The sequence below is a fragment of the Talpa occidentalis genome, unplaced genomic scaffold (assembly GCF_014898055.3).
Source record: "Talpa occidentalis isolate TD23 unplaced genomic scaffold, MPIMG_talOcc4v2.1 talOcc4.7, whole genome shotgun sequence".
Lineage (NCBI taxonomy): Eukaryota > Metazoa > Chordata > Mammalia > Eulipotyphla > Talpidae > Talpa > Talpa occidentalis.
This window is the reverse complement of record NW_023605083.1, coordinates 101,848,989-101,862,566: the sequence shown is the minus strand read 5'-3', so window position 1 is coordinate 101,862,566 and position 13,578 is coordinate 101,848,989. Positions and strand designations below refer to the sequence as shown.

Here is a 13,578-nt window from a genome sequence, read left to right as displayed (position 1 = left end):
ACACAAGTTAACTCTCTGTTTAACAAGAGTATAAAAATACAGCATTTAAGCAATTAACTGCTATTCTTCAAGAAAGAGATAATGAGCAGTGAAATGAATCTGCAAAATAAAAGTAATAGTATCTGGTGAACAGAAGTTTCTTATTCTATTTTATTCAGTACTATAATTCTTTTGTACTATTAAAAACAGGCAAATTGGAGATATACTTTCTGAGAGTAATGCACTGAATTCTGTAACCAAGACACTGATTTTTATATTGAAGGTTATTAGAGAGCATTCAATATTGTATTTGGGAGAAAGGTGAGGAAGGGGAAAGCTGATAGAAAATATGTAATTCTTTGTATAGAAAAGTCAAATATTGAATCTTTAATACTAATGATAATTTATTTCATTTTAAAAATAAACCCTGAAATGCTAGTTCCTTGTCTCAATTAAGGGAACACTGATTTAGTAAACACCCAAGCTATCAGGCAACTGAGATCTCAGAGACTGTGAGTTCCACCTTAAATGGTGGAGACACTGAGTTTCATTTTACAGAGGACCTTAATTTGAAGAATTCTTTGGCATGAAGATGAAAATAAAAACAGTAATCAGTACATGCTGTTTCATTTAGCTCTGTTTGCCTTTCATATTAGAGGAAATTCTTACCACACCTCAAACCAAAATTAAGGGAAAAAGAAAGAAGTAAGCCACATAAATCTGACTAAAATAGAGGCATGTTAATTTGAATCCACAAAGTTTTGTATAATGAAAAGAAATACATAATTTTAATTCAACCCAAGAGTTTTCCAAGCAGATTATATTTGCTTAAATTGCTACAGTAATTCAAAGGACAGCCTATGTGGACACAGCAGTTACTGTGGATTTTTAAGAGACTCAGTTAAAGAATTTAGGAATTTCTGATTCATTGACAGGATTTGCAAATTCATCAACTCCTGAAAACTAAAGCAAACTCAACAGGTATGATGATAAAATAATTTTCAATTTTTAAAGAAAATACTCCTGTTAAAAATAAAAAAAAATTATATTTGAATTGTTTAACATTAAAATAGATTGCAACCATCATAAAAGCATGATTTTTACAAGCAGTATCTGGTAAAAGATACATTAAAACTTTGACAAGCCAAAATATTCAAGAAAAGAAGTAGTATAGTGGTTTTAATTTTCTAACTTAAGGTTTATACAATAATTGCTATTTAGAATTTTTTACTTTAAATGAAAGAGTCACAGGTTTATGGAATCAATTTCTGTCTCTTACATTTTAAATGACAAAAATTTGTTGAGTCATACATTTGAGCAGTGCTAGTGATTCTGGTTTTAGGAAAAAGTTACTTTTACAAATATCACTAGAAATGTTTTACAAATTTCTCTGTTTACTAAATATCTGACTTAAAATGTTTTTGCTTTCATGTGCCTCTTAAAGGGAAATGAGCATTCTACTTAACACTGAAGGATCTAGCTTCTTAGATTTAAGTTAATTAAGATTTAAATGTATCATGGCTAAAAATAACTTTGAGCCATTCATATTTTAACAAAAATCTTACTTCCTTGGGTCTTGGTTGTAGCAATGATGCACAACACTTTACAGAGTTAAGTTTAAATCTACTTTAAAAAATTCTGAACCATGTTAATTCTTGGTTTCTTGTATATTAATTTTCATACCAGTATAACAATTAAGCCTTTAAAATAATAAAATACTATGCAGGTTTCCAATTACTTTAAACTTTTCAGGACAAAATCTACCTTATTTTAATTAATAATTTTAATTAGAACTTTCTTAATGAAACCATGAGTGCTTTTCATCTCCAAGTAAGAAAAATGTTATGAACTGGAAATCTTTATAGATAAACTACGAAAATTTCATGTTTATGGATAATTTTAAAAACAGTTAACAAATATTTTACTTTGCTTTAAACTTTCTTTTTCATATTTGTTATTTTTCCACTAGACAAGGTAGAAGGAAATATTAAGAATGCTGTATATTGGTATGGAAAAACAGGCTATAGCAAAGAGAACAGCCAACTTCTCTGTGACTATGCTTATTTTCAGAAATCATGGTGCAAAATAAACACCTAGAAATAATCAACTTCAGTACCGATAAGCATCTCTAACAAGTTACAACCTAAAATTTATTAATTCAATTATTCATTCAACAAATCTTTGGGCAGTATATCAATAGATTTTGTCAAAAATTAGAGATCAGGAAATGCGATGATTGAGAATGAATTAAACGTTGCTATGAGTTATCCTCGAGGGAACAAAATACAAATTGTAGAATATGAACGGCAAAAGAAATAAAATATGCTTATTACATAGTCAAGAAGAGATTAGTTGAATGAAAAATTGGGATAAGATAATTTCAACAAAGAAAATTATCAGGATGAAGATTAAGAGGGATAGGAAATAATGGCCATATAGCTGGAGATGAGATGGATTTCATATCTGAGAACTGCACTTGGTCAAAAGGGAGTGGGACAAGGCCAGACTCAGGGTCAAGTTCTCAAGGGGTGAGGATAATGATGAGGGGTTCAGACTATGAAGAAAAACTGTCTTCAAGAAGAGCCTTTCTTCTTTGGTGGCCATGACGACAACACAAAGAAGCCCTTTATTTTCAGAGCGGCCCCAATCATCAGGTTCTGATTCCAAGTCAAAAGTATGCAATTAAGTGCAGGTCAAAAGTAAATCTAAGTCTCCTTTTTTTCCCCCCCAATAATTTCTCCTAATTGCTGAACAACAGTCATGCATAATTTTCAAATTAAGGTCACTAACTGATGATTGCTATTGTTCTTAATATAAGGATAAAATTCAGAGTTCTGATGAGCAAGGCTTTTTTCAAAGTTCAGCTGTGCAAGACTGCAGGTCAGATTCAGGTGTTCCAGATTCTGGTCCAGATAGTGTTTAATGGTCTTTCTTTGCTCCTTTGACAGTGTATCACCTTTTCCTAAAAACCTGGCCCTTTGTTGCTTACATGATTTTATTTATCTCTTCTATCTGGAAATCTTACACATCTCCTTCTTTGAGATGTGTAATATTCTCTTAAAGTCTATAGATCCCAGGTGTAAAGACAATAGATACAGTGTATTTAGAAATCCATGTGTTTTAAAATCACAGATAGTAAAAAAAAAAAGATCAAACCATTGCTGTTTGGGCTTTTTCCTGAGGTAAGAATAAGATTAAATATAAGAAAACATGTCAGAGTAAATGAAAAGGCAGGTAATCATCCAATGCCAAAAGGTAATGAGGTTTTAGAGACTTGTCTAGGGGAAGGGAAAGGAATGGCTTGTGGAGATATTATTGGGTAGTATTTGAATGGTCACATATTTAAAATGAGACCAATTGGGGCCTCCCCGGTGGCGCAGCGGTTGAGCGCTGCAGCGCCGGTTCGATCCCCGGCTGCTCCCCGGCCACCGGTCACAGGAGGAGGGTCCCATATGGCGCGCAGACCTCTCCTGCCACCAGCTGCTCCCCTCAGCAGTGTACTTTGGTCCTTCTGCCTGCTCTGCTCCCCGCTCTGGCTCTGGTGAACTCTCTCACCCTCCTGCGCTTCTGACTGTACCCAGTGCTTGTATAAATAAATAAATAAATCTTTTTTAAAAAATTGTTATTAAAAAATAAATAAATAAAATAAAATGAGACCAATTGGATGGCCCAATTTTTCTCTCATCATATTCAATTGCAAAAGTCAAGTTGAGTGTAGATACAGAAGTGGAGTAATCAGGGAGGCAGTTTAAGCGAATAAGAGGACCTAAGGGGGCAGGAAGTTTAAGGCACATGTAAAGGAATTACGAGAATGATGAAACTATAGGATCTAGGTTGCTAAGTAGGAACTGGGTATATGGGGAGACATGGATGAAAGACAATGAAAAATCAGTAGGATCAGTATATTGTAGGTCCCAGTGAAACTGGAGAATTATTATATATGGAGTTAGTGCATGAAGTTATAAAGATAGGAGACGATGTCAGAGTGTAATGGTTGTATGGGTGACCACAAGGCCCATGGTGTGATGGCAGCAAGGAAGTGAAAAGGAGGTTGGAGGGGATATCATTGAAGGAAAAAGGTTCAGAGCGCCTCTGGCTCTACCTGAGTAACTCTTAAAATCCCAAGCCCACACAATATTTGCATTCCAGATATTTCTACTTCTTTTGAGACAAGAGACTGAGGTACTTAGGTCTAGGGAAGTCTCTCAAAAGGGGTTCTGTCAGAGAATATGATTTAAATAATTATTTTCCCACCATTATCCCAATGGTGAATGAATTCTACATGAATAGGAATTTCATTACATACATGATGTGTCAGGACATTAGTATTGCTGTGAAACCCTAGAAGCAAAGGGTAGAGAAAAAGGGCCTCAGAGTGAAACAGCTTGATTCTTTTCATTTTTTAAACATTTTTCTAAATAACATACTTAATCTATGTGGCTCACTTTCAAATTTTCAGAGCACTGTCACATGTAAATCTCAGCTGACCCTAAAAATTGCCAATGAACTGAATGAGTGAGGCTTTACAACTCTCATTAGATTGAGACATGTGTTTTTGTTTTTTTTTCCAGTGACTTACTCACCATAAGTGAGGGGATAGAAAAGGCCTTCTATCCTTTTTTGTTTGTTTTTCTCCAGCACACAATCTCTCATTCATCTCAACTTCAAGTTCAACATGAGTTAACTGCTTTTCTCAAGAGAGGCTTTTGCTGTACACCCACACCCACTCACCTGCTCAATGCACATCTCCTTCTCTCACTTTATCCATCCCCACCCTCCTGCTTTCCTGCTCACTGCATGTCTGCTCATCTACTTGATCCTCCTTTAAACTGGGAGACAGGGACAGTATATTTTCAATGTTTATATATCTAGAACTTAGCCCAAAAACATTAGCATAAAGAAGAAAGCTAGGAAGATCAGAAAGGTGTGTAGAATAACCTATTAGAAATTGAAACTTTGTAGAATGTAATATTGTGTCTTTGGGATTTGAAGTAGTTATTCAAATAGAGTCAGAGATTAAATAATCGTGGAAAATGTTACATGAGGAAAATTTGAAGGCATGGTTAGGCTTGTGAAACATGACAGTTATTTTTAAATCTCAAGCTCTCACATAAAGGGAGTATTTTATGTTCTTCCCAAGCACAGAAAAGAGTAACAGCAAATAAAAGTTGAAGCGAGAAATTTTTGGGTTAGGAAACAAAAGTTGAAGTGAGAATTATGGGTTAACATTAAGAATCTCCTAGGTAAAAACTCTGTAACCAAAACATAGGGGTTCTCTTTTCATCAATAGTGACCATTACTAGGGGACAAAGAAGTCAGTAAGAACACCCAGCGTTTACAGTGAGGGGGGCATCCAACTTTGGGTTGAGATATGTCATGCTATCATTAAATCTATAGTCCAGAAGCAAGAGAACTGAGTTTCTATTAAAAGATGGTTACTTAGACTGGTTCAAAGCAGTACGCAACTTTAGAAATATATACTACCTTTCGGTACTTAAACATCAGTTTTGGTTTGAGCATTTTCCACTCATTCTGGTCATTCTTTTATATATTTCACTACAGACAAAGATACTATGCATTTTATATACTGTTAATTAGATGAGAATTATTCTAAGTTTCACTCACTTTTCCAATAATATATGTTCTTTTCTCCTTGCAGTAGGAGGTAAAAAGAACATGGGCCTTTTAAGTATAGCATGTATCATTTGCTTCTTTTTTGGAGTCAAAGTGTATTGTCAATATGAATATTATCAATGGGATGAAGATTATGATCAAGAGCCAGATGACGTCTACCAACCAGAATTCCAATTTCATCAAAATGTAGACTACGGAGTTCCTTTTCATCAGTATACTTTAGGCTGTGTCAGTGAATGCTTCTGTCCATCTGACTTTCCATTATCAATGTACTGTGATAATCGCAAACTCAAGATAATCCCAAAGATTCCAGCACACATGCAGCAAGTCTATTTGCAGTTCAATGAAATTGAGGCTGTGACTGCAGATTCATTCACCAATGCCACTCATCTTAAAGAAATCAACCTCAGCCACAACCAAATTAAGTCTCACAAGATTGATCATGGTGTGTTTGCTAAGTTGTCAAATCTATTACAACTTCACCTACAGCATAATGACTTAGAAGAATTTCCATTACCTCTTCCTAAGTCTCTAGAAAGACTTCTTCTTGGTTACAACAAGATCTCCAGACTGCAGACAAATGCTATGGATGCATTAGCAAATCTGACCATGCTTGATCTCTGTCATAATCACCTTGATGATTCTATGTTAAAGGAAAAAATTCTTGCCAAAGTGGAAAAATTAATGCAGCTCAACCTATGTAATAACAGATTAGAATCAATGCCTCCTGGTTTGCCCTCCTCACTTATGTATCTGTCTTTAGAAAATAACTCAATTTCATCTATACCAGAAAATTACTTCAATGAACTTCCAAAACTTCATGCTCTAAGAATGTCACACAACAAACTACAAGACATCCCATATAATATTTTTAATCTCTCCAACTTGATAGAGCTCAATGTTGGACACAACAAACTGAAGCAGGCATTCTACATCCCAAGAAATTTAGAACATCTATATCTGGAAAACAATGAAATTGAAAGTATGTAATATTCTACTTTTTAAAAAGTATTTTGACCTTTAAAGAAAAAACTCTTTAAAAATCTATGCTTTACACATTGCTAAAAATGATTGCTTTGAATTAGGGCAGGGAAATGGCAGAAATTGGCCCCAGGGAAATGTGTGCTATAAAACTTTTAAGTCTTTTCTGTTAAATTTTAATACCTTGAACACTGAGAAACAGTACAGTAGAGTAAATGAAGAATAGAAGTCTCCTGCAGAGTGGGACTTAAGATGGTTTTTCCATTTTTTGAGATTTTTACTAAGAATTTATTCCTTTTTTACTGAAATGGCTAATGAAGCCATAATTTGTTTTGATAACATAAAATTCACTTATAGTTTCACATTCTTTATTTTAGTATAAAATGGTTAAATAAAAAAATAATTAGACATAATTATATTTATAAGTATTCTAATAAAACTATACCCAAAATAGGATTATGGATGTAATGTGGCAAGATTAATTTTTAATTTGTATTTTTCAGATATCAATATTACAGTGATGTGTCCATCAGTTGACCCACTATATCACCATCATTTAACATACATTCGTGTAGACCAAAATAAGCTAAAAGAGCCAATAAGCTCATACATTTTCCTCTGCTTCCCTCACATACATACTATTTATTATGGTGAACAAAGAAGCACTAATGGTCAAACAATACAACTGAAGACCCAAGTTTTTGGGAGATTTCAAGATGATGCTGATAATGAAGATCATGATGGTGGTCATGAAGACCCAGAACAAGAAGGAACAGAAGAAAACACTGATCCTCACTATTATGGAAGTCAAGAATGGCAAGAAACTATATAGGTATACGTTTATACCATCACAAAATCATATTGTTCAATATTAATTTAACTAAACATGTATGGCTCAAGTAATATATCTAGATTAATATAGTAGGATAAGATCAGATTAAAGTTGTTAGTAATATCTGCATCATTACATAGGATTAGAACTTACTCAAAATGAAATAAATCTTTAGAAATATGAATTAGAATGACAAGTGGGAATCAACTAAATTATAAACATAAAATTATCAAGTTGAGAAAAAAATACATTTCTATTAAGAAGTAGCTTTAAAAGCTAAGAAATAGAAGCCATGGGCTTAGAATCACCATAAGGATTTTTGAATTACAAGTGGTTACATTTATAAGACTGACAGCCATCCATTTAAGGAGTAGACTGATTTCTTGGACCCAATCTCCAGAAAGCCTTCATATTTTTATTTCAGATCTCATTATCATGACATCTACCCCTTGCCCTAACACTTAGAACATAGGATGTTCTTTATTTTCAAATGAGGCTACCCTACTAAGGATCCCAGGCATACAGACTCATGAAATTAATGCATCTTATTTTCCACTCAGAGCACCCAACCAACAAAATATAAACCCCTCTATTTGGAAAACTGAAAAACACCAAATTATCTCATCACAATCTGTTATTTCAGCAATCATCCAAGACAGTCATTAATGTACTCCATTTTAACTGGGATAAAGAAAGGTGTCTTTGTTTTAGTTACACAAATATTTGCTAACAAGTAACTGCTTATTTCACAATGTTAATTTAATGTTAGCAAAAGAAATTATATTAATATTATTAAACACTATTTTTCTAGCACAGTATATTAGAAACATGCAAGTAATCACCAATGTTTATTTACACATTGATAAAATTTGGAAGGTTTTGATATGTTCCTTAAAAATGTAATTCACATATTATTTAATCTAACATTTTGAAGTATTTTAAGTTATGACTTACAATGAAAATGATTTAACTGCTGTGATATTTTTTCTTGATCTACAGGCTAACATTACATAAAATTCCCTAGCTAAGGGATAAATACTAATCTTGGGCTGCTAATACAGAGAATCCAAAGGACAAATGGTAACAATCTGGACAATATGCAAAGACCAAACATGTAGAACCTTATTTTAGGAGCAGTGTTCAAGTGATGAATCTTTATTTCTTTGGAGACAAGTTTAATATGAAGCCTTTATGCTCTTTATTATCCTTAAGTAGTTTATTAGCATTCAGAAGAAACAACATCCACCTGACCCCAGGACAACCTCAATAATCCAAAATGAACATGAACAAAACTCCATTCATTCATTTAATTAACTTCATCAAATCATTTGGTGTACAGGGTTTAGCAATGACAGGTCAAGAAACAGAGTACATGTGCATCTGTGACACCGTAAGATACAGGTCAAGGTAGGAGTAAAATGCTAGTAGCAAGGGTAGAACATACTTTCAACAGAAGTGAAAAATTCTAAGGACCATTTCTGTTTTTTATTGAAACTTTTAAAACTAGACTATAAATGTTAACATTTAGTATAAGCTGATAAGTGAAAAACACTGGGTGTTTTAGGAGATAAGAAAAACAAAGCTATTTCTTACCTAGAATAATTAAAAATGTAAAGAGAAACCATCAGTGAAAGCAAATCAAAACCACAATGATAGGGCCTCCCGGGGGGCGCAGCTGGTTGAGCGCAGCACTGTGGAGCTGTCCGCAGCCTTCACAGTGCCAGTTCGATTCCTGGCCGGCCAGGGAGATTCCCACATGGCGAGGCAGACCTCTCCTGTCTCGCCGGCTGCTCCCTTCAGCAGTGTTTTCAGTCCGCCTGCCTGTTCTGTTCCCCACTCTGTCTCTGGTGAATTCTCTCACCCTCCCACGACTCTGGCCTGTACCCCAGCTCTTATATAAATAAAAATAAATCTTAAAAAAAAAAACCCACAATGATATACCCTTTCATACTCAGATAGCTAAGACTCAAGAAGGCAGCAAATAGACTGTTAGTGAGGACCTGGAGAAAATGGAGCCCTCAAACACTACTGGTGGAGCTATCAAATAGTTTAGATGCCTGCCAGTTCTTCAAAAAGTTAGTTACCTATAACCCAACAATTCCACCTCTAGATATATACCCAAGAGAACTGAATACATATGCTCACATAAAAACATGTACACAAACATTCATAGCAGCATTTTCCAGCAATAACCAAAAAATAGATTGCACCCAAATGTCCATCAATGGATGAATAAACAAATAATGATATATCCACAGAATGGAATATTAGTCAGTTGAAAAGAGGTAGTGATATACTGGTATATGCTGCAATATGAAGCATGAAAATATCATGCTAATAGAAAACAGTCACAGAAGACCATATATTGCACAAGTCTATTTCCATAAAATGTCTAGAACAGGAAAATCGACAAAAACAAAATAATTATTGACTAACAAATATGAACCAGAGACACACTATGGGGGGGGGAGGAGGATTGGGGTCAAAATAAGGGGGTTGCAATTGTATGGGGAATATAAAAATAAAATTAAAAAAAATTATTGACTGCCTAGGGCTGGGGGCAGGGGACTAGAGGAAAAGGGGGAGTGACTACTAATAGGTACAGAGTTTCTTTCTGAGGTGATGAAAATATTTTAAATTGGTTGAGGTAATGGCTGTACAAGTGTGAAAATACAAAAACAATGACTGAATTATATAATTGAAAGGGTGAATTGTATGAGATAGGAATCATCTCAATGAAGCTTTTATTAAAAAATTTAACAAAGAACATAAAATCAATTAATTCTAACACAAGGCAGAAAGAAAGAAAATATTAAAGTATCAGTAATGGTAAAAAAAGATGTGAACACAGATATCCTAACTCTTACTTCTGGCTGGGATATGGTGAAGTGAAGGTATCAAGGAAGAAAAGAGAACCTTAATATATGAGTAGGAACTAACTGGCAACAGTGATAAGAACTTGCAAGCTCTGATATAAGATTAATATAAAGATTTGGTCATCATTTCCCGTCTCCTGTACAGTTAAAAACAAAAACCCTTCAAATTTCAGAATTCTGGAGCTTCTACTTTTATCTTCTAAATTGATAAAAGAAAATACATTGTAATCCTCAAAAACAGCCTCAGTGAAGAATAAAATTGTACAATTTCTCTATTTAAAACAAGGAAATTGACACCAGATATGCCTAAGTAGTAACTAAGCTAGAGGACTTTGAGTTAAGTTACTTACAGTCTCTCTTCCTTTCATCATTTCTACTAGGGTTGTTATGAGGATGAAGAAAATTAGACTATGCAAGTTACAGGTATCCAATAAACAGTAGCTATCATTTCAGCAGTCTACTAGCAACCTACTAGGTCTATGTCCTACCAAGATGTCAACAGGGATTTAAACGCTAGCGTGCTCTCTTGGTGCAAGCACCACCTTAGGTTCTTTCCAAGGTGCTACTCATGTAAAAGATGAGTGAACACGACAGATTGTACTGAAAGTTTCATTAGAGGAAAGGTGCTTAGGTCACATACACCACAACAAACTGTCCCTAAATGGCAAAGTAAGCCCCAGATTTCACAGTACCAGATTTCCAAGTTAGTTTGATAGTTCAATTTTCCAAAGTACCCCTGGATAACCTACCAGGGAGGACAGGGTTTCCTTTATTCTTTTACAAGGTGCACGCTTGCGCGCGCACGCACACACACACACAAACACATCCTCCAGTTATAGGGCCCAATGAAGAAGCAGGTTAACAACAATCTCCTGTTACTTGAAAATGCCCTGAGTAACTCATACTCACTCCAAGCATTTCTCATTTATAACAAAAAGATCAATAAAAAACAATTCTTTCTCTCAGACAAATTGAAAAATAAAATATTTCTTCAACTAGCATATCAAGATAGCACAGTTATCTACTAGACTTATAGACAGAACCAATTAATTTGATATTTATAACAGTAAAGAAAAAGAAGAAAATTTATCCATTTTCTCATTACACGTCAAAGTGTTAGTTATATTTGCTACTAGGCTGAACTGTCTGTGACAACAAACAAATCCAAATCACTAAATCACACCATGAGCCTCAAGCTTAGTTAAAAAACATAAAAGAATAATGAGTATTTAGTTATCTGAAAGGAAATAAAAATGAGGGATATTTTAATTCTTGCTTACAGTAATTCTAGTGAGCGAATTTTAGCTTTTGTTTAAATAGTACCTGAAACACATTTTTACTTTATTCCTCAAGTTTGGAATCGTTAAACTAAAATACAGATGTAGGCATATTGTGCAACACTTAACCAACTCCATGGGAAAAAAAGTAAAAGAAATAAACCTTGTCTCTTTTATATACTTTTTCTGTTGCAAATGATTCATATGCCCCCAAGGAACTAAAACCATGATTTCCTGATTCCAAACCCATTTTTCAGTATCTTAGAAATAAAGTGTAACAGCAGTTGAATACAAAATTAAATCACAACAGCTAAAAAACCCCAAATTTGTATTATGTTCCAATTTCCTGATAAATACAACAATATAAATATCATAGTACCATGCACCCATCATTACTTTACAAATTTATTAGGTTCAAATTCACCACATGGAGTTTCATGTATCATTCAGAAAAATTAAACTCACAAATCCAGGACATTTTAAACATTAACCCTTCCTTCTAATGAGTCATAATGCTCCTCCATTTCCATTTCACCCTTTAGTTTGGGAAGTGCTTGGGTTCTCATCTTTATCTCATTTGACCAAAAGACTAGATTTCAGGAAAAAGCACAGAATTTGAGATGGAGATTCACAGTGATAGACATTTAACAAAATCATAGAAAACTGAATTTCAAAGGGTCTATAAATATCTAGTAACATAGTGATTCTCAATAGGGCTTATTTTGCCATTTAGGGACAGTTTTATCAATAGACCTAAGCCACCTCCAAAAATACTCCCTCTTAGAAAAATCTTTGTTTCTTATACTCTATTCCATTCAACACAGTTTTTAGTTGTTTGCTGCTGAGAAATAATTTGGAGGTTGAACCATCAGTCCAATGGGACACATTCAAAGATAAAAAACTTTATACAAATACCAGGAACAATGCAATAGAATCACTATAAAGGACTTCACAGAGAATGTGCTCTCATGAGAGCTTGAAGCAGAGAACCAAGCAAAGCCTTGCCCAGACTCCTGACTCAAAGAAATGTGAGATAATAAGTATGTTATTTTAAGCCACTAAATTTGTCATAAATAGCCAATACAATAGTCATATTCTTTACAAATGCAACATTAGAGTATTATTTCTAAAATGAAAATAGGACCATGACATTCACTAGTTTAAACATCTTCAGTGGTCTCTCACTGGCCACAGAATGAAGTTCTAATACCTCCACAAGACAAAAAAAGACTCTCCTTAACCAGATTTCTTAACTGTGCCATCTTTCACCTCTCTTTCTCCCTCCTACCTCCAGTCATATGCAACAAAATACAAATTTTTTCCATCAGCCACCATACCCCACCTGTTGTGCTGCTCCACTTCCTAGAACATCTCCTGGAGCACCCCTCCCCCCACATTCTCCCTTGTCATCCCTGCAGAAATCAGTTAGGTGCAACCTCAGTGGCCTCTCCCAGGCCACAGCAGAGCCCTGAGCATTTCTGGGCAGCAGGTCCCACCACGTTTTCTGTTTGCTTACCTAAGAATGACCATGAATTCAATGAAGGGGAAATGTTTGCTTGCTAAGCTTCATTGTCTATAGTTCTGGCAGAGGACTGGCACTCAATACATTTATTAAATCAGATTGCATTCACTGGTCACAACTTTTCAAGGAAAGATATAATTCACAAAGGGATTTCTGAAGTACAAAGTATGAAATTTTGAATCTTTAAGAGTCTCTAAATCTGGACATTTAATATCTACCCAGTTTACTTCTCAACATCCTGCCAAACCTAATACAATGCAAAACAAATCAACATCTACAGTTTCATTATTAGATATTTTTAAAGACTTCTAAAGCTTTAAAATCAATGATTTAGGGCCTCCCCCGTGGCGCAGTGGTTGAGCGCTGGGTTGTAAGGCTGCCCGCAGCCTCTGCAAGTGCTGGGGCGCTGGTTCGATCCCCGGCTGCTCCCCAGCTACTGGAGGAGGGTCCCACATGGCGTGCAGACCTCTCCTCTGG

At 34.8% G+C, this 13,578-nt stretch overlaps 2 protein-coding genes across 2 annotated transcripts in view; one reads left to right on the top strand and one right to left on the bottom strand.

Moving 5' to 3' along the window:
- The window catches only part of CENPP (centromere protein P), a 174,510-nt gene that overhangs the window by 128,275 nt on the left and 32,657 nt on the right, over positions 1 to 13,578 (bottom strand). The gene's annotated exons all lie outside the window — the stretch shown is intronic.
- On the top strand, positions 630 to 8,158 carry OMD (osteomodulin). Its single transcript, XM_037492211.2, has 3 exons — positions 630 to 960; positions 5,639 to 6,595; positions 7,098 to 8,158. Exons 2-3 carry the CDS (start codon positions 5,656 to 5,658, stop codon positions 7,424 to 7,426), a joined length of 1,269 nt encoding a protein of 422 aa, XP_037348108.1. The 5' UTR covers positions 630 to 960; positions 5,639 to 5,655; the 3' UTR covers positions 7,427 to 8,158.

Excerpts from the sequence above, each read along its gene's own strand:
- OMD (XM_037492211.2), top strand. The coding sequence starts at position 5,656 with ATGGGCCTTTTAAGTATAGCATGTATCATTTGCTTCTTTTTTGGAGTC. Across the intron at positions 6,596-7,097 it reads GGAAAACAATGAAATTGAAA|ATATCAATATTACAGTGATG; the intron begins GTATGTAATATT and ends TGTATTTTTCAG.